General features: G+C 40.7%; 1 protein-coding gene across 1 annotated transcript in view; it reads left to right on the top strand.

Moving 5' to 3' along the window:
* The window catches only part of LOC310964561 (interleukin-1 receptor accessory protein-like 1), a gene marked incomplete at its 3' end in the record, with an annotated part of 230,641 nt that overhangs the window by 113,527 nt on the left and 91,411 nt on the right, over positions 1-25,703 (top strand). Inside the window, exon 6 of the mRNA XM_083937738.1 lies at positions 24,571-24,645. Coding sequence (XP_083793864.1) covers positions 24,571-24,645 — 75 coding nt within the window. The remainder of the gene's footprint in view (positions 1-24,570; positions 24,646-25,703) is intronic.

The following is a 25,703-nucleotide window of genomic DNA, read 5'->3' as shown; positions in this document are numbered from 1 at the left end:
ACCTGTGTGTGTCTGTACAGTTCAAAACAATGGCCGCAGGTGTTTTGAGGTATATATTCCACGTGTTTCTTGCCTTTAAAGGTGTGGAGGATGAGGTGGTGAATGTTACAGAACCATACATTAACCACACTGCACATGCCATGTCCTGAAATATAACGAATCTTGGCAATGAACATTTAAGCCGAACCACTTGGGCATTATTTGGTGCAGTCAATCTGGGTTCTCCGATTTATTGAGGCATTTTTCATCAAGTGTGATTAGCTATTCAAAAGTTATAGAACAAACTATTTGACTGACTGAGAAAATGATTAATCATCACACTCACCTGTCTATTTGTACTCCATGTGTGCCAACTCTTCTGCCAATGGTGCTCACGGAAGCACAAAATTGCAACAGAATTGGCAGTTGCTCTCATTGTTCATGTCATCACGACACATTTGCTTGTGCAAGTCTGTGAATGTGTAATGAGGGAGGGTATAGAAAATCTGAACCCAGAGCGAATATTTACCGAAACCTCTTTGCCTAAGAGACAAAGTTTTCACGGAGAAGTTGAAGCCAGGCAACAGATGTGATGCCGGTGTGAGCAGATGGTGGAAAATGCAAAAAGGTCAGGTGGTCTGATGCCTGGGCTGCTATTTTTTAAGAAGGCAGACAAGATCCCAAACAATAATCCCCCTGTATGAATGCGGGATCAAGAGCTTACAGGCCCTAATTACAAGCAATAGGCAGCTATTTTACATATTCCTTGTTATTTGACAGGTTTAATGATGCTTTTGATAAATATTGCTTTCTCAGACAGCTGAAACTGAACTACAGAAAAGAAACGTCTGTCATCTCACCCCTGCACCACATCTCTCTTTTTTACACAGAGTGCAAAAGTGTCAATATATTTTCTCAACATCATCTTATTCCTCCTAGAAATGATTCCCACTCAAAGAAGTTAAGTGTGTAGTGTTTTTCCAGCTGATTTAGAATCCCTAAACGGACCACGGTTCACCTTTGCAGCGGGCTGCTGTCATACATCATGTCAAATATCTATCAATTAGCAAACTGTGCTTACAAATGCTCCTCTGACACACCGTACATCTGGGAATGCTAATTAAGATGACGCGTTACATAATTAATGCCTTCGCTCTGCTAATTAGCTCCCACTTAGTGCCTTCGCTTTGGAGATGTGAAAACCAGTGCTAAACTAGTGTTAATGTAATTCCACATTGCAGTGGTGGTGCGAGTTTTTCAAAGTAAGAGATGTGAAAAACCAAACTTCATTATTGTTTTAGGATTTCTAGGAAACACATACATCCGTATTGTCATTTTTTTTTTTTCTTTAAAGGGGACATTTTATTCTTACTTACATTATTGTCATCTTCATACTTGTATTTGGGGTTTCTACTACTTAAATGTTTAAGCACATCACTTTTCTCATCCTGTCTGTCTGAATATACCTGTATTCACCCACTGTCTGAAACTCTCCATTTTAGTGCCTATGTCTTTAAGAACACCACCTGAAAAAAGCCCAGTCTGCTCTGATTGGTCAATGTTTCTAGGTCTTCTGTATTTGCACATTTGGTTTCTCTGCACCATAATTGCAGTGGGGAATGACTGTAACGGCACTGTAGCAGCACTTTCTACCTATATTTTGTGTAGTTATGACATCACAACCGTACAGAAGTCCTGACGGCTCGTTAAAAGGCACAGTTTCTGAATACAGGCTGTGTGCTTTGATACTTTTAAAGTATTTATATAGCACCTCCACCTGCTTTATTATATAAAAAAAACTTACTTTTTTAGAATATGTGACCTTTAATTCCTGTGTTCGTACTACTGTTTGTAATGTTGCTTTTGAGTGATTTAGGATCGATGCACAAGTACGTGCATCTCTAGCCTGGAAGGTATTCTCTCTCTCTTATCCTAACACCCCTATCGCTGACAGTTTGTAGAAATGTCCCATCAAGGACACTTCAGCCACGTGTCAATCCACTGATTTCGCCAGAGAGATAAGAAGGTGGTAAGGGGCGGTGGATTGGACTCCTGCATAATTTATAGTGAGCAAAAATCAATTTTGTGGCATAAATTACTCTGATGTTAATTAGTTGCAGATTGGTCTTTTACAAAAGGTGCATTCTAAATCACTTCAGGGAGAAACTCGCTGCGCCGAGACGAGACTGAAATGTTCAGCTGGTGATAATTACACATGATGTTATGATGGAAAATTAGGCTTGTTTCCCTATTCGGAACGTGACAAAAAATGTTTTCAGTGGACGAAACAATATTCCCTTTGAATGGAAGGAAAAGAAAAAAGATAAGTAATTTTCAGTCCCTCTACTGGTAAAGCGGGGGAACTTATGGAGGAAAATGAAAGCTTGTGTTAGTGAAGTCAAATAAATCCTCTCGCTGCCTACTCCCCCTATCCTCGCTCTGTCACACACCCTTAAAACTGCACACACACACAGAGACACGCCACCACACAAACCACCCTCGGTCAGGGAGATTGCTTACCAGCGCTTAGTTCAGTGGCGATGCCCAGTTGGACCTTGATGTAATGGAAATTGATTGCACTGCTTCCAGGCGACGCTGTCATGACAAGTTATTTTAATGGCACTAAAGCGGGCTTATGTTGAAGTTTAAAGGAGGGGGGGTGGCAGTACAGTGACTCCGGGCGTATTTACAGCATTGCAAGGCTTTTTATTTATTTATGAGATTGCACAATGTTACTAAAAAAATAAATAAAAAAAAGGCTGCGAGTTTACAGTGAGAGATTGAGAAGAAAATGATAGGGGTGCATGGGTGACAGACAGTTTGGCTTGAGAGTTACCACCTCAGAAATGGATGTAGTGCCTGGAGTGGGCCACAAAAGTTATAATTAAAGAATGATTTGTGCTGTTGAAAGTACATTTAGGTGTCAGCTCTATGATGGCACAGTATAGCACATACAAGCTGTATACTGTATGTGCCCATTAATCCCAGCAGTAACCTGCCAAGCAAGGAAGGGTGGACATTTTCTTCCAAGATGAAATCTGTTATTTATTGGCTTCACACAGGTAATGGCTGCAACACAAGAGCTGTGACGGACGGAACTTTCCAGGTTCTCTTTGTGCCTGCGGATATTCTTTCCTTCCCCATCTAGACTTAGAGAAATCTAACAAAAATAAAGACAGAAGCTTTATCCTTCTGCCATTTCTTCAATGATGTGTGGTCGTTTCCTGTCAACAAGTTGCTTTCGGTGACTCCTGGCGGAGTTGGTGTCGGGCTTGCTGGCGTGTGCATTAGTATTATTGGAGGAGACTTGGCTGTTCTTTGCCATTGGCAAACTTCTACAGAGGCTGTTTACTCTCACTCTGCCGTCCTGTTTCCTCTTCTGTTTATTCCTTATCACTTTGCTCAGTTGCTATAATAAACAACCATACTTATATTATACGTAAAAGGCATACAGGACTCAGCGATGAGTACTTAAGGGCCTCATAACACAATCAGTTCCTAATTTATATAAAAGTTTAATGGCATTTCAGATTGCAATATCTCTGTAATAAATTACGACGGCTCATGCATGAGCACTTCAAGTAATGTGTGTGTCCCTCTTGTTTTGTCCGCTGGCCAATTAAGGCTCACTGTGTGACATTCTCGCCAAATCAAAAGGTCCCAGCACTTGACAGCGAAAGAAGCCAATTAAAAACCCTGCGCCTGGGCTGAACCAGCCTTCACCGCCCACCATGAGTGATCATTACCACATATGTGGGTTGGCCGGAATCCACTTGCGACGTATTGATTGCGATGGTGAAAACTGATCTGGCGCTTTGGCCCAAAGGAAGTGAGGCTGTCATGCTTAGCAGTGATGAAGGTATCAACTCTGGTTTCGAGCAAAGTCTCACACGTGCACTTGCGCGCCCACCGTCCCCATTGCCCATACCGGTGTCACTGTCCACAGTGCGCAGCAGTGAGCCTCCTCACACAGGTCAGCAGAGCCAAGACCTCACTCTCACACTGCTCGATCATCTGAACAAGTCCGGAAATTAACTTTGATGTGGAATGTCTGTGGGCGAGCCGCTCAGGTCCCACGAGGGGGAAGAGGTGGCTGGTCAGCTGGGTCTGTGGGCGAAATGTGATCGCCACATGCAGAGATACGAAAGAGAGCATGAGAGAGGAGGAGTGTGTATGAGCGAGAGATAGAGAGAGAAGCCACCCCCACATACTCAATGAGGAGTCACTCGTCTACTTCAAATATGCTTAATTCACGTTCAACTCACACAGAGCTGTGGGCTCATAGAGCTAGATTTAATACATCTCAGCTCTCTCTGTGACAGATCTGGAGCACGGCTAAATTCTGTTGTATTTTCAATGAATACTCTCTTACATTAGTGCAAGGGCAGACCTATCATTAGCACCAAGTTCCCCCTTCTGTTGCATTAGAAGGTACTTTTGGCTTTGTGTTTCTTCCTCTTGTGTTGTCTATCTAAATGACTACTGACATCATCACCTCATCAGCTTTGTCCCCTATAACAGTTAATGAGCCAGATCTTAAATACATCAGGTTATGTTGCTCCATGTCTACAAAGAGACAGTTGTTTGCGAACACATTCACCAAAAAGACTTTTTAAAGTGATTTCTATGGCAGATGTTATTTTAATAGCATGTTCTGCTGTCCCAAAGTGGTCAAAGAAAAAAGTAATGCAGCTTGAAGGTCTGATTTAGGCTTTAAAATGACCAGGCAAGTCATTTTATGTTTTTAGTATTATTAGAAACTGTCCCCAAAGAGATGTCAACCAAGTAGTATAGCTATAGCTGAGTGAAGTTCTCATAACAGAAAAAAAGGTTATCAAAAAGGAAAAATGTCAACAACAAAAATAGTAATATAATTTAAGACCATCTCAAAATAATAAAAAACTAAATACGCCATAAGAATAAAGGTATAATGATGTGAGAATTTGTTGACAATTTAAAAGGTTATTCTGCAATAAATTAAATAATTAAATACATCTATTTTTTTTTCCTTTTCATAATGGTAAAGGAAATAGCTTTTAATTAAGAGCAAAAATCTATTTTCTTTTGTTCCCCAATGCAGTGTTCTGTGCTAATATACCTGCAGGCGTTTCTGCACATTTCTACAGGAAAATATGCGCAGTACAGTATGTACAGTACGGGCACTGTTACATTTCTGCAAATGCTCCAGAAGTTTATGGTTTTATTTATCTTTTACCTACTACATGGCATTAATTATTTTGTTTGTAACAGGTGCTTCAGTGCGACCGTTTGCAATAAAACTCAATCGCAGGGCCATAAGGCCATCTTTTAATGGGCAACTGTTTCTCTGCAGCCAAAAGATTGGGCAAAAGGCATCTCAATGGACTGATATATACAATCAAAGACTCATCAGTCATCCACCTACATTACAACCGTCAGTCTGCATGCATGTGGAACTACTCTGATCAGACTGACACACTCGTCTCTGATACTGTTCTCATGATTAAAGCTTTTTATTGCAATCGCTGACACTACAGCACTTCTCTGTTCCTTTTTTTAAAACCACTCTCTGCTAAGACTTTCTAAATCAAACATAAAGAGCGACCTTTAGTTTGACCTTCATAAAGCGAAACACTAATTTTATATTTTACTGCATGATTGCGTTATGTCTGTAAGTTCTACGGAGACATATTATCCTCCTTTAATACTAGCTTAAACTGAGACCAGATCATCATTTTACTGAGAGAAACTTGTATTTTCCCATGAGGACCAAGGTCTGTGATGAACTAAAGGGAACAGAGAGTGGAATAAATGCAGGGTGCAAAACAATTCTCCATCCACTGTTATGACTGCATGTCTTGGTAGAATAACAATGTGGAATTGACAACAAGGCCGAGCAGAAAAGCCTTGCTTCTGACGAGTTGTGCTCGGTTTTTGCTTAGTTTTCCAGAGGCTTGAATTTTGCATAAATGTCTCTCCCCTCTTCCTTTCAAAGATATATAGCATATCTTCCCTGAATGACTAGTGGATTTAAAAGTTGAAATCAAAAAAGTTGCACAGCTTCCACCTGGATCATTCTAGTTCATGGAAAGCCATCTTAGATTACTGTGTTTTCATGTATTTGTGACACATCTTTAAGCCTTAAAACCCTTTTCTTTACAACACCAGTCGGAAACAAGGAAAGGGGTGTTGAGGTAATAAAACACATGTAAATCCAGCATCTCTCAGCTGAGCATCAGTACAGTTATGGCTCTGCAGCTCCCTTGGGCTCAACATATTCAGGGGGTTAAGTACAAACCAGCGATATAGGGCAACACAGTGGCAAAGCTACCCCGGCTGGCACCCCGGCACCAACCGCTGACCTGTTTAAACAGCTGGAACGTTTGGCACTGCCTGCCTCCGGAGATTTGCAGGGCCACTGGCAAAGGGGTTGAGAGGAAGGAAGAAGGGGGGTGGGGGAGGGGAGAAGGAAGGGGAATGGGAGGCGTGGTGGCGGAGCTGGTAGGAGGGATTCATAGCTCAGCAATAGGGGGCCACTGTGCAGAAATGGCACCAAGCAGGAATTAAACAGGCCTCTGGCAACAAGCTGAGGGGGAGGTTGGAATAGAGTTCAAGTCAAATAGACACAGTTTGTAATAGAGGGCTGGCTAGTTCAGGGGGGTCACTTTGGCTTTTTGAGTGCAATGAATGGGTGACCAGGATTAATAATAAATAAATTGCAGAGAAGCCTTGATGCCAACTGTTACCATTAGGAAAATAAAAGTCTCTATGTTTTGGATGGGTCCTGGCGATGTGTTACGGGTGTGGGAGGTTACTGACTCGCATAAGGGAGCACTTTGCAGCTCTCAGCAGGGGTTTAACCAAGACTAAGCAGTCACTTGAGGAAGGTTGAAAGGGACAAGTGGGCTGGAGTGACAATAACTATGCCAGTTCTAGACCCAATGATGATATGCATCATTTCTTCAAAAAGAAAAAAAAGGGACAGTCAAAAATCAGCCAAAACAGATCCAAGGATAATTAGAGGTGATCCAAAAATGGAGGACCTGAAAAAACCCAAGCAGAGAGGGATAACTGGCAGCAGTATGATGTGCCACCAATTAATAAGCGACCGCAGTAAAAGAAAGTCATTTTTCTACTTGTGTATTACAAATATTGACATTACACTTTACCCAGACTCGATAAGACTGAATGATATTTTTGCCCTGATTCCAATCTTGAACCCAAATTATCTCGACATTACCCCGCAGAGCTGCATGAGAAGACAAGTGTTAGAATGAATCAGACCAGTCATCAACAGAGTTTAGTGCACAGCTTTTTAATCTCAAGTGAAATCTATATGTGAACACAGCGCGTTAATAATGTTTCCATGATGTCAATTGGGGAAAAAAGCATCGGACAATAAAGGAGGATGATTTACACAGACTGCAATAATATAATATAATAATATATAATAATAATAATAATGTGTAACTGAAGAGATGACGATATTCGGAACTTCGACAAAATCATCTGACAAATTCCAGGAACGGCAAGACATTCAGTTTTTTATAACCACATTACTAACCGGCTCAGTCCTCCCTCCTGAACGCTCTCGCCAGGTTCCAGGTTCTAGGATTATATAAGGCTCGAGTAGGTAAACTTGCTGTTATCTCAGGGTCATAGCCACTCCTCGTGATGTCACTTGATCACAATCAATGGCCTGCTGGCACATTTAGGGCCTGCTATGATGAAGCAGCCCGAATGCCAGTGGCAGCCCAGGTTCACATGTTGGTCCTTGGCCCGAGGGCTGTATGGAAGGTCAGACGCGTGTGTTTGCGATAAGAAAGGTTGAATTAAAGCGAGGCTGAGAGACCGATGGTGCTACTGTATCTCCTCAACTATCGCTATCATGAGTGATAGTATGAGGAAGTGATTCAGTCAAATGTATTTTTCATTACGCATCAGAATGGTAGGATATTATCATATGTTGGTGTCTTATTTATAATTCTTACACTGTAGTTGTCACTATACAATAGTTGGGGGAGATGATGTCATGCCACCTCTGAGATGCAAGCCGTCTCACTGTTCACTTGGCCATTTGTTTTGCTTATGTAACATCCATTTGAGAGCTTTTTATTATTAAAGATGATCATATCGTTGTTTATGGAAGTGCTTAAGCTCACTGGTTTAATCACATATCTTTTCCAGAGGTATGTCTGAGGCAGCTCTGATGAATAATGCAGAGTTTACGCCTTTACTCAATACACATACCAAAGGATGTTGGAGTGTTGAGCCGAGTTCCAAAACAATTGGCTAAAATTGTTCCAGGCACCAGCAAGCGGACCTCGCAGTGGTTAAAGTCAAATGCCAATATTTGATCAACCCAGTTTGTTTGACTGTAACGTTTGGACGGAAACATGTTTGGTTATATTTGCTCAAAGTGGACTGTGGAGAAACAGACTGCTACAGAGAGTATTATATTACAGAGGTACACAGGTACAGTAATGCATGTCTGAACCTAGTAGGCAGTGCATCACATTGAGCATGTCCTGAAGCGTTAGTATGGATTTTTCATACAGTTGTGCAGAGAGGGATGCTTAAAAGGGTTGAATAGGATCGGAATCGATTTTACTTTTTGCATTGCACAGTATCGTGTAAATGTTGAACAATAATTGGGTTTGTCGAAGGCCGACAGCCGACATTGATCTTTCTCATCTGGCGACATGTTTTTCATCTACTAATGATGACAAGCCAATTACCTATCATAATATGAATCTGGTATTGGGTCAGCAGGGTTGGATAGTGATATTCCAGAGGGGTAGAGGAAACAATACCACCCCAATTCTGTCTCCTTAATGACATATGTTTTGATATTACCACCAAGAAGAATTAACATTAACTGAGACTCAAAGTGATGGATTTTTTTTAACATTCTTTTTTTGGAAGTTTTTCAAGCCTTTATTATATATAAGAGACTGTGAATGGGGTGAGAGAGAGAGAGGAGGTGTCATGAACGGTATGGGGATATAACACAAAGAGACTGAACCCAAATGCAGACACGGACACTGGATAAAAGTACAAACAACGACAAACGACAACGACAAACAAAAACGTTAAACACTACAGGGTAACAGGAATACTAAGGACGAGACAGTCGAGGAAAACAGGAACGAGGAAACGACGGACGATCAGGGAACAGGACGAGGAAACAGGAACACGGGATACTACGGAGAAATACTACCAGAAAAACGAATAACGGGAGCCAATCCGGGGGAAACAGTTTACCAAGGGAAGGATAACAACGGTCCGGCGCTGCATGCCTGTCAGCTCAGGGTTTAAGTACTCCATCAGGTGATTAGTGTAACAGGCTGCAGCTGGGGGCAACACACCTACCGGACCTGGATGACAAAAAACAAGAGGGAGACACATGCAGGGAAAGACAGACAGAGGGAGACAAAACTCACACAAAAAGGAGAGAGGAGGGTACTGACCGACTCTTGTTAGGAGGAGACATGCAGCGAAGGAACGCAGGTCGGGATCAAACCCACGGCCGCTGCCCTCGAGGACCTTCAGCACCTCTACATGGGGCGACTGCTCTAACCACTCAACCACCGGCTGCCCGCGAGGAATGTTTTCCATTAAGTCTTGGGTATACATGTTATTATTGGCAATGATAACCTTGCATTTACAAAATAATTGATAATCATTTTACGGCCAAAGTTGGACGTTGATGTTGCAATTTTGCTCATCATAGACCAAATGTTTGATTAAGTACCACCATAATTGATACAGATGATAGCCACAATCAAGAAAACAAAAGAAAAGTTACATTAAACCAGAACTATCCTTTTACTTTTTTATTTCATGCAGGCAGTTGAGTGGTTTTCCCAGTTTTTAACAGATATTAGAGGAGCTACATTCAGAAATATCTTCCATATTTGCTTCAACATTCAGCTGCCATGGTTGCAGCTTATCCCACACAATACAGCATACTGTTGATTTATTTTCATTTTTCCTGCAGATGCTGTTCGTCCACATTTGACTGTTTATCGCGATGAGTTTGATGACTTGAAATTAAAATGATTTTCATCAATTTTGCTTTTAAAGCTCATACAATAGGGTGTCTGCCAGCCAAGCTGACACCCTGTTAATTGGCAGTCAGGTTGATATAAGTGGCTCCTGTAAGTGCCGACAGATGCTTAGCACTCACATAATGTTATTTACCAACCCTCTTGTATATGCACAGTATCAGTTAAAAAAATATACGTACAGGCAGTGCAAGTACCGTACTATAAACTGTATTATATATAATGTGAAGAGGGAGAGATTTGCTAAAGGAACACATATGACAGGCTTAATGATAACAATTTACACAGTAGTCTTTGATAAATCACCTTGCTGGCCTAATCTAATTTGTGGTTCACATAACAATAGCATGTACTCTCTGCCCCATAACTAATTTAGCATGTGCAGAAATAGATACATTCTTGTAGCCAATTAATTATTCTCTCATCTGTTTTCTGGTACAGTAACAAGTGTCTTATAGTGTCTTGTTTTATAAATCTTTTTTTATACCATAAATTGTTACCAGTATTGCACGGAAGAGCAAGTAAATAATATAGTAAGATATTTGCATTAACAGGATATTGCACAGGACATAAATATGTAAACCTTATGACACAGCAATAGCATCAGTGGCAACAGCATCAAAGTACCATGCAGAACAAGTATTTGGTGCAGCTCTTGTTGTTGAGTCACAAAATAAATTATGTTGTGATTTATAACAGCGTGATAAACTCTCATCATCCACCGTAACTTTGATAGGGCTGTTAATGAATGGAAGAATGGAGGTGGAAGTTATCGACCAGCATTTATCTATTTGGAAAACAGATTATTATGTTTCCAACTGGTCGTAACACAGACGGTTAGTTTAAAAACCGAAGTCTGCCGCGCTTGTATCTGTAATCAAACTTTGAATGTGCGATTACACAGATAACAAGTTTACTGCAGCACCGTTCCTCCAAATAATCTCTATTAGAGGGTTACAGGGATCCTCATTATTGTCTGTTTAATGTGGACGTCCTGCAGCACAGGGTAAATAAACAAGTAATCCTCACTAAAATATGAGGTCTGCAAGATTTAGGATCTGCTAAGCTAAACAGTGATATTCCAATGTGTCCTTGGGAAGCATGCTGCAGCACTAAAAAAAAATGTCATTTTTTTAAGTTTGAGGAAGCAACTTGTAAAATCTTAATTAAAAGATTGTATCAGACGTGGCTTTGCTTATGGAAAATAGGGAAATAATGGACTTAAAAGACATGTTTTTACAGACTGAGCGCAGAAATAATTCACTATGCTGGGAGAGCTGGAATGAGGGAGGACTTATTTGCCGCAGGGAGAGAATTGGCATTTTTAATATCCACAGCAATGAAATCTCAATATAGCAACTGTGAAGCGGCAAGGAGTGTCATTTGGCATAAGAGCCTTCATTTTCTATATTTCCCTCTGCTGTTTGTCTCTTTTTAGACCTCATTATGGCAAAAACAAAGTGTAATTAAGGCAATCATGATTAATTACAGCACACAGCCTTGGTTTACACATCTGCCTAATTGCAACTTTCTTTCAGTTTATTTCAAATGTTCAAGCTAGCAGAACTTCTCTCTCTCTCTCTCTCTCTCTCTCTTCTGTCTCTGTCCCTGGTGTGTTCCTGGCCAAGTCATTTTTTTGTTGTTACTTCAACTTTTTCTCTGACATTTTTTCGTACAAATTTCAGCTAAACAGCCCTTTGCTCAAACCCTCCCACACATGTTACTCCCACCTTCCCCTCAACAGCAGCCAAGTCCACATATAGAACTTGAGATGGCCATTTTAGAGGATAGCATGGGCAAAGCAGGAAGTGTAGCACTGCCAAAGGCAACCAGCCAAGCTGATTCCCACAGCGATATATACATAGTAATACCTCTATTGATTGCTCTGAACAAATTTATTGAGGGGAACCAGAAAGCAGGCTTGAGGGCGAAAAGGGGGGATTTATGACAGCCAGCACTCAAGATTAATTCACTTTTTAATTACAGGGAAGTACATAGGTATTGCCTGCCGAGTAGTTAAATTTAAAGCTAAGACAAATGGCAAGCAATGCTTGCTGAGAACGCAGTATATGGAAGAAAGTATATGAATCAATAGTGCATTTTTCCTCAGCTCTGCCTCATAGAAACTGCCGCCGTCTGTTTTGGGTTCTCGGGCATATTCACGCTCAGTGGAAATAGGAGAGGGATCTGTTTTCTGTGTGTGGTTTAACTCCATTATTTCTTTCTTTGCCTTAAATAAACTCGTTCTACAAACTGCCATGCCGACTATTCTTTACACCAGCCCCTTCATAAGTTTTCTGTCACATCATTTCCATTCTGTCTTTTTTTGAATTCACTTCGATTTCTGTTGTTTTCATGCTGCAGGAGTACAATTCCCCTGCAGAGGAGGAAAGCTTTCCCCGAATGTTAATGTGTTTTGTAGACAGAAACTTGCACATTAACACAGTTTAGTGCTTCTGAGCATGGGATGACGATCTCTTGAGTCTGTATTCACACCAGAGGCCCTCTAAAGACGAGCTATTAGGGTTTTTAAACAACACGATAGGGACGATGGGCAGAGGCACCATAATAATACTTCAGTGCCCTGGGGCTAGGGACGTTTTGGAGGTCCTTTGCCATTCATTGAGAAGCCCTCGTCAATGGACAGTGAACAATAGTGAATGGAGTGCCCTCCATATCACTAAAAAGAATATGAAATTCATTAATATAAGAGAATGCATCAACAATAAGTCAAGACAAAGCTAGGTAGGTAAATAGGCCTTTTGCACAGCGTCAATACAAGAAGTGAATCGGTCTTTTCAATTAAAAACCTGCACACATCATGAGCAAAGAACTGGTTTAAATAGGCCTGAATCGTCTTCCATATTTTAGATGGTTAAAAAATAGAGTCTATATCAGTGTAGGTTGGAGTAATAGATGCGTGAGAGAGTAGACTAAAACGTCCCCTGAGCTGCACGCTGTCATATTCCTGCTTGTTAGATGTGTAGCGCTGTCCATGGTGCTGATCATGCAGCTGTCACAATTCTGCTGTTTTAGTGACTTTGTTTTGCAGTAATATTTGACTAAGGCCTCAGACTGTTTGTGTAGGAATGGTGAGGTTTAATAGCAGGCTGATACTACAATACGTGAACATACTTTGCCATATTATAAATAATAGGCTGCACTATTGTTTGATGATAGTCTTTTTGCATAAATAATAATGAACTATTAAATATAAATCTGTTGTTGCGTTAAAGGGGCACTGTGTCGCGCTTTAAGTGATTCATCACCTCAAATTAACATCTGCATTCATAAATAAGTCCTCATTGGTTTACAATTACCTCTACCAACAATCCAATCATTTCTTATCTGTATTTACATAGGACGGGTAAGTCCCTTGGAAGGTTCTGTGTACTTCTGGTCTATAAAAAACTAAGAATGACCAAGAGGGACATAAAGCACTGAGTGTGCGTTTTCGTTCAGAGCCAGCGTGACTGGGGAAGACTGGAGAAGGAGCTCAGTGAGACACGCTGCCCCAGCAAATTTAGCTGGCACTGCACTTTTGTTTATAATGCAAGATCATACTTATGCTACCAATACACACTTGGAAAGGGAAGGGTGAGGGGAGGGGTATTTAGTTGGTTGTAATCTCTAACACACCACTAGATGACATTAAATCCTACACGTGGCTTTTTTAAAAAAGTCTAAAGAAAATGACCACCCCAATTGCTTTCCTCTGGCTGTCAAACTCCTGGTCTCCCTTTCAGGAGAGCAAGTGATGGAGGGAGCTGATATCAGACCTGTGCCGAGCACTGTGGACTAATCCTGGGCTTGGTCTAACTTGCACGGTCGGCCCAGCTCCAGTCTCGCTCACCCTACACTTGCAGGGATGCAAAGGCATCCACTTGTCCCTGTAGCTCTGCCATGGGCGCATTGAGCGTTATCCTAGTGGCCGTAGAGCTGAATATAGCCAGTTTCACCGAAGGAAGGAAAACACTTCAAAACACATTATAGCTATGCATGGGAATCCTATGCGACTTTCCTGGCTCAATATTATTCATTGTGATTGGTTCAGATGTATAAGATTAGAATTTTAAGTAGGCCCCTGTCTCTTGATGCCCCCGGTAGAGGACTCAAGCCGCAGTACGATTGAGCATTAAGGGTGCCATTGATAATGTGATCATAATCCTGTTTACCGCTTTAAGGTAAAATTGTTCTTTCAGTGTGTTGTGTGCGTAATTTAATCTGCGGCATTTACTTAAACTTCAATCAACAGGAACCTATATATTTCATGTGGGATTTCATCTAAAGAACATAATTCTTTCATTCATCCAGAATGTTTGGTAACCTGCATGTAGAGTTCAGCCCCTCACCTGCAGCCTTGTCGTCATTCACGAAGGCCAGATGGCATTAAAGCCTCAGTCAAAAGTCACATCATGTTCTGACGTCCAATGCTGTAAAAGACGGCACTCAACAAGGTGTCATGTAATCATATGTGATTTATGACCCCAGCAAGGACCCGTGTCAAACTGGCATCTCTTTTTTCAATGGTGGTGTGTTGCAGAGACATGTTTGGAAGAAGAGCATGCATCTGTTGCTATGCAACAAGTCATGCACAACCTCACGGAAAAAAATGGGATCAAAAAATGGTTGAAATGTATTTTTATTATTGTGCGAGTGTTTTTTTGCAATTATTTGAAAGATTGTTTCAACAATAATGCAAACAATATAATTTTTAGATCTATACATTTTTTTGTTAAACTTGCCTTCATTGATCAGTTCACAATTCACAAATTAGTTACATTTTGACCCGAATATTGGACATTTTTATCACTAATAAGTTCAAACCAATCAGGGGTTAAGGTAGGTAGGTCACATCTTTACAAATATGAGAGCCTGTAATTTATTTTTGCTTATTTTTCAAGCACAAAATCGTCTTGACCCTATTTTGATTCCAGACTTTATGTTGTTATTTCATGCAGTGCTATCTTTGTGGTCACTGTATCAATTCTGTTCAAAATGAGGGTCTCATACAACAAAGTCAAGTGAAGACTATTGACTGCAGCGTATTTCATATCTAAACCTCCACTCACCCCACTTTGAAATGGTTGCTTAAGATACAGGGCTCATAACAGGATAGCAATCAGCAGCAAGTTAACCTAGCTCACTTTCCTCCTTCAACCTCCATCACTAGGCATTTTCACGCCCAAACAATGTCCCAAACTACCTCTTAACACACACACACACACACACACACACATACACACACACACACACACACACACACACACACACACACACACACACACACACAGTCCCCTTGTTGTTGAAGGAGCAGCAAAAAGCATCTTTACATCTACATTTTTGTCTTTCTGTTTCTTCTCAGCTCACTCTCCCACTCTATCCGCTGCCCAACCCTTTTCATGAAGCACCCCAAGCTTTTCTTGCAGCTCCACTTCTTTTCCTCCACCATCTCCTTCCTCTCTGACTCATCCCCAACTCCTCCCCTCAGGGATATTTTAGGCCAGGCAGGCTCGAAACATATCACCATCCCTCCCACCTCCCACCCTCCTTATCGCCGAGTGAATAACACGTTTCTGAGGCGGGTGGCCCCTGCTGAGGAAACAGGTGAGTAATGAGTGCAAGTCTCTCTAATTAACAAGCAATACTTTCTTAGTCACGCATGATTAGACGCGCATGATCCACGTTTGGACAGTTTTTCTTCAGCAGCGCCAATGTTTACGGTGGCGCAAGGTTCGAAAAGTATGCATCGGATTCAAATAGACATCTCACTATAGCAAAAATCGTTGTAGCATCGCAAGCAATTATGTGGTGTTCCGTCCTTCCTCAAAGCTGTTGGAGAGCAAAGTCGCTCCAGCTATTCCCAATGCCTGCAGTTATGTGATTTATGTGATTTCCCCTGAATGTATTGTCCCATCCTTTGGGCACTTTTATATTCAATTGTTTTGATGGATCTTCTAAAACAACACCCTTTTCAATAAGGAAATATGCCCCTATTATGTTCCTTTCAGGGTTTCTATATTGGTATTTTCCTCCGAGTATTGCATTGTCATTTCTTTGGGGTTCATTTTTCCCCCCAATGGTACATATCTTTTTTTTTTTTTTAGTTTTCAAAGATCACCATTTCAGCTCTGGGAGTCTCCGAGAGCATCAAGCTCATTTTAACAAGCAGCATACTCTTTCAGATAAAAGATTTATCTTCTGCACCTCAAAATTATCCATCAGAACGAGTGGTAGCAACTCAACAAAGCACAACAAAGGCTCAGTTATATTTCGACTACACATTGGAATGGGCAAATTTGATCTGTATAGTATGGCTGTTGGTGTCAGTCATGGTGTTTGCAGCATCTCTGAAATGGTCATCACAAAAGTCATAATACCTTATTGACAAATTCTGTGTTTGCCTCCCAATACAATATATATGACCATTATTTTTAACGTTGTGAAAAGGAACTATATGGTTAAGTTTAGGAAACAAAAATTCTTGTTTCGTCATTGGAGAAAATTGAAAGCGGTTTGGGTTTAAATTAGTATGTTTGACGTTGAAGTTTGTAATGTGGCAATGTCCATGACGTGGTTACCTTGGCTAACGTGAAAAAAACGGTTAAAAGCTATTTGCACAATTAACCTTTATAGCCATTTCTTTTGTTGAGAACTGTCTGTTCCTGGCGTTCTCAGTCATCACAGTGTGTAAGTGGTGAGCAGTAATTGTATAAGTGAAATCATGGAACAGAGTCAGAAGTTCTTGAGGCCACAGTGGGTACACCATTATCACAACTGGATGACTGAAAACAGGGCATTGTATGACACATTTTGTTGCGACATATGCTGGCCTAAAGAGCATGAATCCATGGAAGCATACTGCCTTCCTTACAGCCTCATGGTGGGAATGGAATTGTGTGGGGATACTATTCTTGTGCCCCATTAGTCACCTAAAGCGAGCTGAGCCTTATTTGAAAGCTACAATTGACTCATAATGTCGCTGACCGTGTTCGTGGCCATAGATACTTCCAGCAGTACAACAAGCCATGTCACAAAGCACTCATCATCTCAGGATGGCTCCAGGAACATGACAGTGAGTTCACTTTACTCCCAATAACCTGCCGTCTACAATCTAAAGCCAGCAGAGCTTTAGCAGGAGGTGGAACGGGGGGTTTGTGAATGAGGTGGAATGGCAGATGACAGGCAACCAACCCAGTAACCTTTTGTTCCAGAGCATTTTGTGACACAGATGTACAAGTCTGTTCATTTCAGAGAGGTTTGATCACAGTACCTCCCATGGATACCGTGTTCAGCTAATGACAGGGACAAAAGATGACGACAAAAGGGAACATTATACAACTAGGTAGGTTTTTGAATGGTTGTATAGCAGCACATCTCGCCCAATCACTCCTAAAGCAACATGTAGCCTTTGACCGTTCTATTTAATACTGTCACACAGTGGTAGTTTAACATTGTGAAACAGTTTTAAAAGCAAAGGTACCGTTTAGGCAACAAAATTACATGGTTAGGGTTAGTGAAAGATCATTGTTTGGCGAAAAGACTCACAAACATAACGACGTCACATAACTACCGAGATAAAGTTGGTTAACTTTTTTAAAAAGTCTACTTTAAGTTTCACACATGAACACCAGTCTCTTAGACTCTTACTACTACATCACCTTACTTTCTCATTTGCTCCCACCATAATTGCAACCACTAGAGGTTTCCGCCTAACAACAAGCTTAATATGAGTTGTTATAGGCTGCTTGCACAATCGACCTATGGAGCCATTTATTTATGGTTTGGTTTATAGGGCTGCTCTACAGTACTGAACAAAGTTACACCGGGGACTTCCATCGAACAGTCTCTGGAATATTGCTGCAGAAAACAGTTAAATCAGAATACAGGCCTGGTGGTGGTGTAGGTAAGGAACATGATTTTCTTCAATAGAAACTTTAAATTGCTAAATAACAAAGGATCCGATTATTTTAAAATCCAGGTCTCTAATACAGTATGTCCTCTATTGCTCCCCATTTTCTCCTGTAGCAGTTAAACGGCACCTCCTTCATCAGAGAGATCATCAGAGACTGTGCTCATCCTGACTCCGCTCCATTTCACCCGCTCGCCTCAGGCAGATGTTTCGGGGGCAACAGCCGGAAGGTCCTCTCGCTAAAATAACAGTTATTTTGCCTGAACTATAACATTTAACTCCCACACAGCACCATCACAGGCAGCAGCAGTGGCATCATTGTTTCTATGAACACTGAACACTGCACTCTGTGTATGTGACCGGTCTGAACATTTTGTGCAATCACAGCTGTTTGTGAAATCTGTTTGCTGGAGGAAAATTGCATCGGTTCTGTTGTGGGGTAATGAAAGCACTTTTCCTTCAGCTGAGGGTCACATTAAGAATTTACAATGCCATTTTTACAGTCTATTGACCGGTATATTTAGTCACAAAAGAGGCATGCTCACAGTAAAACCTTGTTAGTACTTGATGAGAGCCTTTCAAAAATAAATATTTACCTCCACAAACAGTGCAGTAATTACAGAATATAGTAATGTGCAACAACTACTAGCATTCAATTCCAGGAATTGATTCAAGTATTGTTCCCTCTCAGTGTTTTCAAAGTCATTTTGATGTTCAAGATCACTCTTATACTATTATTTACCAGCGAATTATATTTGACAAAGTGACTTATTGAGTTCAGCTTGCTGGTTATGTGGAATTGGGTCCATTTATCCCCGCTGCCCTGGGGAGGCCAGTTACTTTTTCAAAAATGTAACAGTCTCTGACAGTTGCTGACAAATTCCTCCTCCTCCCCACTTCCCAGGAGCTCCCTTCGGCTGAAGTCCAGTTTGAAGACATTCTTGCCAACTTATCAGACACATTAAAGTCCTCGGGTCTTGCGTTGTCACTTAAATGACATATCTTCTAATATATCAGGTCTCAGCTGCAACGGTTTGCACTTATACGGAAATGAAAAATTCCATTTAATAAAAAAAACATAGTTAAATGACTTACTTTGTTTAAGGTTGTGCCAGCTATTGCCTTCTTTTAAATACAGTGATGAGTTGACAAGGTAATTAAATCATTAAAGCTCAGTCATAAATGCATTAAAAGCCCTTCTCTCAAATAGTCAAATGATTCCTTGAAAATAAAAGTTTTGACGAGTTCCCATTTACTCAGCTTTACTGAACTCTTTCATCTTGTAATTTTGAATGTAGATACAAAACCAAAACAGTATTTGGTTATATTTCAAATGTTCAGACATTATCATTTGACATTATCATTGAATTTGAAAAAACCTTTTTCGGCAATATTGCTGTTGTAATATCACCATATTTTTACCACATAACTATTCTTTTAGTCTGTCGTCATGATTGACATACAAGAACATCTTTAAGTTGATTTCTTCATCACTTTGAATAATTTCTGATCTGAAGAAACTTAATCAGAAACATAACAGGGGGTGGAGTTTGTTCCTTGCGAGATAGATTTGATCTTGTGTGTGTATGACTAACAAGATTTGCCTCTCAAACTGCTTTCATTTATTTCCTCCTGTGGAACTCACACTGCATCTTTCTTTTAACGATCTCCAGCTCACAAACACACACACACACACTAGTCCTCTTAATCTATGTCTGCTGAAGTGTTCTTTAATGAGGTGTGAACAGAGGACCGCAACCCTCTCCCTCCCTCCTCCTCTCCCTCCTTTTTTCATCTTCCATCTCTCTCTCGCCCCTCACAGCGACAGAAAGAGACAGACAGAGTGACAAAGACATACAGCGAGCGACAGACAGATAGTCGAATGAGAGAGGGGCAACGGGAGAGTTAATGGGAGAGAACAAGGTCTTTCTTTTTTTCTTTTTCATTACTCCATCCCCCCATCCATCATCATGTGATCACAGCGAGAGCAGATCACAGGGCCTGTGAGGGACACTTTAAAGATTTTCTCCCCAGCTGATACCGACCTCAGGCCTTTCAACATTCATGTGTGCAGGAATATGTGTGTGTGTAATGTGCTTATACGGTTTGTGTGTAGGAAAGCAGGTCAGGCTGGATGTGTTTCTCGCCCCTCAGCGAAAAAGCCCACTCCCACTCATAATAACCCACTACAGAATTTGTGGTTTTGTAGATGAAGACCAGCCAGCTTCACTAATGCATCTCGAATTTTATGCGCGTCTGTGTGTGTTTGCGTGCCTCCCAGCCTTGGGGGATCCCACGGACAAACAGCACATCAGCAGCGTGCCCTTCATTTGCTTGAAGCAGTATTTCTACTAGAGTTAAAACGGCGTTGTTATTGAAAAAAATGTGCCATGAATTTGATTACCTTCTAGGATTTTGGATTTCACCTTCAAGTGGTTCGGCGCAACGTGCATATCAAAAACCAAGACTTCACATTTGAATGATTAAGAGCCTCTGTGTTCTTGATTGTCTGCTTAAAATGCAATGTGAGGTTACCACAGTGAACAGTGTGCCGGGCCCTTTTAATTGAGACTCAGTAGATGAATCCTGTTTGCCCTGATGAAATTCTGGAGTTGAAGTTGTCACAGTCAAAGGACAAAGAAGACTTATGCCACAGTTTCAAGGTGTTGACAGCACTAGTGTTTGCTCCCTCTAGTAAAATGATTAACTAAAATGAACATGAACATGCCCAATTGATGATGTATGCTTCTATGTTTCCTGAACAGAAATCTGAACATTTGATAAGCCAAAGGTTCAAAATTCTTGTTTAATCTTGTTGACATATTAGAGTGGAAGGTTTTTAGAGAGGGCATTTTCAAATCTTTTTTTTTATCACTACAAAAATCTGAAAATACTCTCAACAGCCGTAAAAAGATATATTTTCACCATGTTTTTATAAAAAGAAATGCTATATAAATGCAGTTATGAATGATATATGAACAAAGCCCTCTGTAAAAACCCTCAGAATATAGATAGGAATGAAAGTGGGATGTTGGTGCGTAAGTGCTGTTGAAGTGGAAATTCCTGAAAAAACCTCATTTTGAGAAAACAGCCTATGTGCACCTCAATGGGGTAAAAAAGAAAACAACAAATAGATATCATAGAAGTCCCCAGTCGATTGCGTTTGTTCATAGATTTATTTTTTGTTTTAAAGTTTTCTGAAATGGCACCTTTAAACACGCAGATGAGGCATTAACTAATGCTAACTTTGGTTGAATTGATGCAAACAGACAGGGTTTGTTAACAAACACCTTAAAACACCATATGATTCCAGCCAGGGACACTGGTTGCATCCCCTTCTATCTCTCTACTTGTGTTCTGTCTGCTTCTATAATATGAACTATCTAATAAGTTACAAATGTAACAAAACAAAAAAAAAGCCTGTAAAAAGATACAATTGGATACAGTGCAGATGGCAGAAATATCAAATTACTGTGGGGATATTGTATAGATAAATAGACTTTATAGACTGCTATGTGCAGTTGCATTAAAGATCCCTTTTTGTGCTATAGGACATTTAAGCCCATATGGATTATTTTTTTTACTTCTGTACACTGCAGGAGGTGCTTAAATTGGACCTTTTGGTGCAGTAGCGCCATTATTCTCTAGTGATTATAATAATGTAGATGTCAGAAGCAGAGTGAAAGACAGGAGCAGAGCGCCCCCATTTTCCATTCCCAGGTCTTTAACATTGTTAATTGTGTAATTTTAAGCACTAACAAGAGTTCCTACCTCCAGGTGCTACCTGAGGCAGTTGCTATGGCTTCACTATAATGCACAAATCCTATCCAATGAAATATCCAACAATTGAATAAAAAGTGATTAAAATGTCTGTAAATTTGACTCTACTGGCACATATCTTTGGATCTAAGTAGGATTTGGGTAATTATCACAAATATGTCCAATACGCTATTGTATTTTGTTTTCTTTTTTTATCATTAGACCAAATATACTTCATAATGTATAACTTTCAAACTCACTGGAGCTCTCGCTCCATGTTGGATGTTTGTATGTATGTTCGGATCCCCGGCTGAGCTCTTTTCATGTTACTATAAATACATGCAGCCACATCCCTGCACGTTCACCATTTTCTCTTCAAATTCAGCACAGTCTTGTGGAAGGCAAACCACCAGAGTGGAAAAAACGGTTTTCTTTTTAAAGTCATAATGAAGCAAAATAATATAAACATATTTAATCAAGAAAAAGGTAATTAAGGTAATGAGATTTCGTTACACAGCACTGGAACATGGCAGGCACAGGGAAAGGCATCATTTGCTATGGTTTTTTTTTTTGAATGTGTAATTACGGAGCTCACACAGGCATACTGTATTTCTCCCTGCTTCAGTCCACTCTTCTTTACAAATGGCGTAATCCTTTATTTAAGACCACATTATGGTTTTGTCTGTCAATTGATTGGGCATCAGAAGGATGCAAGGGTTCTTTTTTTTATTTGCAGTGGCCACCGCCGAAGGAGGATTGTATCCTTGGCTGAAAATATTGCATCCAAACCGAGAGCTGGTGTCAAAATATGCACACACTGTTAATTTTCCCCAGTAGCATTTGACATTTTGAGTTGATTTGCTCATCAGGCATGTCTGCAGACTTCTACTACCTATTGTGCTGTTTCTTAAGGACGATAACTTTCTGCAAAGATACAAATCTCCCCTTCTTCTGCTGATTACATAGTGTCTGGAATAAAACCAAGCAATCAAGTCATTTTGGCTTCTCCATCGCAATTACAACCTCAAACAAAGTTAGTTATGTTGGGAGCAAATTTGGAAGCACCGTTATGTTGAGCCACAAAACCTGTGAGAGGAGGGATGATGATGGTGGATGGATGGGTCACTGAAGCATTTGACTAGCCTCTATGAAGGGCTTTACGCACCAGGTGGAGTGACGAATAAACGACACAAAAATGTCAAATGCCCGTCTGCGAATATTCATACGTGCTCGGTTGAACCGTTACGCAGTCTAGGGCTTTTATTGTGAAAGGTAATAATGGAAGGAGTGGATCTGGTATGTGCTGCCTTTCATCAAGGTTGAAAGGAGTAAAGTTTGCCGTCTCGAATGGGACAATGGAGAGTCAATGTTGTGGTTTATAATCCTCAATCCTGCCAATGTAAATCTGCATGTAGTCTTTTCAAAGATTGAGAAATCAATAAAAAAATATCAATAATAATAATCAATCAATAAGGCTTCTTGTATACAAGAGATTAAAGACAATGTAGCCCTGGAAGAACCACAAATGAGGCCAAAATTGTTCAAATAAAATTGTTGACTTTAATTTAATTAACTGGCCTTGTCGAGACAGAATCTCGCCTACACCATCCAATTTAGTTGTGGAAAAGTGAATTTCAAGGGCCATGCAGTCGCATCATAAAACTCTCAGCTGCCATGTATTGCACACACATGGAGGCCAAATGGAGCGTTGAATGCTCATGAAGAATAACAGAATATATAACGACGACTGGGAAAAGACAAAAACAAATCCAAAGTCTGCTGTGTTGACCTGTAGTTGTTGGGATGATAACTAGCCAGAAGGCTTTAAATCAACATGCAACTGTCGCTAACGCTCTCTGCTGTGGTGAGTTATATCACCAGAGAACCGGAGTGCGGAGGAACCGGGTTGAATGTGAACTTTGAAAACCTTTCCTCCATTCTGTCGCTCCTCTCGCTGAAAAAAACCCAGCTCGTTCAGCTCAGCGATCACCGCTCAGTCCAACCACAAGTCATTTGTACTGAAACAAGCCTCATCCCTCCGAGTATTTCCAAGCATGCACAGATAGAAAAACCTCTCTGATGCAGACTTTGAAGACTAGAACCAATTAGGGAATCATTATAATGAGGAGCCTCTAAGTGCACGTCTTTTGTTACTCAGCAGCTGTCTAATTGCAGTTGGTGTATTTTCGAAGGGCGTTGGGATGAAGGCTGTTCTAATGGAACTGTGATACACTTTGAGATCAGCAACAAACTCACGGCTGACAGTCTGACAATATAACCCCATTGCTTATGCAGAACGTTTTGTTTTAATGTTTTTAATATAATCATTCAAGTACATACTGTAAGCTTTGATGGTGCTTCAAGATACTCATATTTCCCAGTCATATTAGCTGTACACAGCTGAAAATACCGCATCTCCTGCAGCAGCTCTTAACCTTCCCATGGCCACTGCAGCTGTGAAGGATTTTTACCGTAGGGTATACTGTAGATTCCGATATGGTTGACTAGTTATGCAGCTGCTGTACATACAGCACAGTTTGTATTGCAGTCCATGTCGAAGCCGTATCATCGCATACACACTCGTTTTTTACGAGGAACGAAAAGCATTAGTATTGAAGCAGCTGCTTCTTTGAAAGCCTGTGCATTGATGTTCAAAGCTTTGAATGGGTAATTCTGAGTCAGAGTAATTCATCCAATTTCTTTTTCTCTTGGTCCACTCTTTAAATATTATATTCCCATCATGTATTTGTTCCCATTTTAATGCTGCCTTTATTGTGGTCTTGAATGAATAAATCATACTCCCACTGTCCATGGGGGGAGAAAGATGTGGAATTTAATGTGCTCTTCCTTTTCTCTTTGTTTGTCTTTTCACAGCTCCCCTGACAGACAAGCCGCCAAAAATCCTTTTCCCCTCAGAGAGCCAAATGAGCGTCATAGAGATGGCAACAGGTAAGGAGACATGTCTCATTCCCCATGTTGATGACTTATTTTCCGTCTGTCGATGTGGTGTCATACTTGTGGCAAATGCCTGTTCTCGTCACAATGGCATCGCTTCAAATTTCTAGATTAGTTGATGGAAGCCACTTCCCTCAAAGTAGGTCCCGTTCTACTTAACTGTGGCTTTGTTTGCAGCAATATGTCTATTCCTTTCTTGCTGTGCATTTGCAGTGGGGCTATTCAACTGGGGCTACTCAACACTTTCTGCACAGTGTTTCATATAAAAGACTTTTAGCAGGTTCAGTTGAATAATGCCGCTTTTCCGAGCAGGCGTCTATGGTGAAACATCTGATGGAAGGGTGGAGTTCCACTGAGCATAGCTCAACAGATGACTCTGTTGTACAAAGGGAGTTATTGCTGTGGAAATACATTTTATGCTAAATGTATGTGTAATATATTCATGTGAGCCATTATCGTAATTTCAGCTCCCCACTGTTTTTATTTGCTCATGCCGGCCAGCCCCCTGTTATTTGTCACTTGCACATTATTTGAATACCCCCAATTTATGGTATTGCCTTTAAATGTGATGCTCTTGGTTGTTGATACCAAAGTGCAATTTCAGTCCAATTCGTCAAAACCATGGATTTTTTTTTTAATTGAGCTGTATTGATCAGATCCTTTTCTTCCTGAGCTGTGGGTCGTCCTTTCATCTCAACTTTAATTTGGTATGTCACGCACCCTCTATGTTTGATACCGATTCACAAGGACACTCTTGAGCGTCTGTAAGAAATGCAAAAGGGCTTTCAAATGCAACCCATCCATTCACACAACTCAGAACAAGAGCGAGGAAGATGGCGTCAGGAGGAGATTGGGGTGGCGGATCGGTCGAATTCATAACATAAACCATGTGTTCCCTGGGTTTAAACAGCAACCATAGGGGAGAGTCACAGTTTGATGCAGTGCATTGACATGTGATGCCACAGGGTCCTGACAAAGCATCTGTATCCGAGTTGAATCTCAAACGGGTTGGAAGTAATCAAAGTGTTGAGTACAAGATTTTTTTTAATGAG

Source organism: Echiichthys vipera (assembly GCF_963691815.1).
Source record: "Echiichthys vipera genome assembly, chromosome: 23".
NCBI lineage: Eukaryota > Metazoa > Chordata > Actinopteri > Perciformes > Trachinidae > Echiichthys > Echiichthys vipera.
The sequence above is the reverse complement of the archived record's forward strand: the minus strand, read 5'-3'. Positions and strand labels throughout refer to the sequence as shown.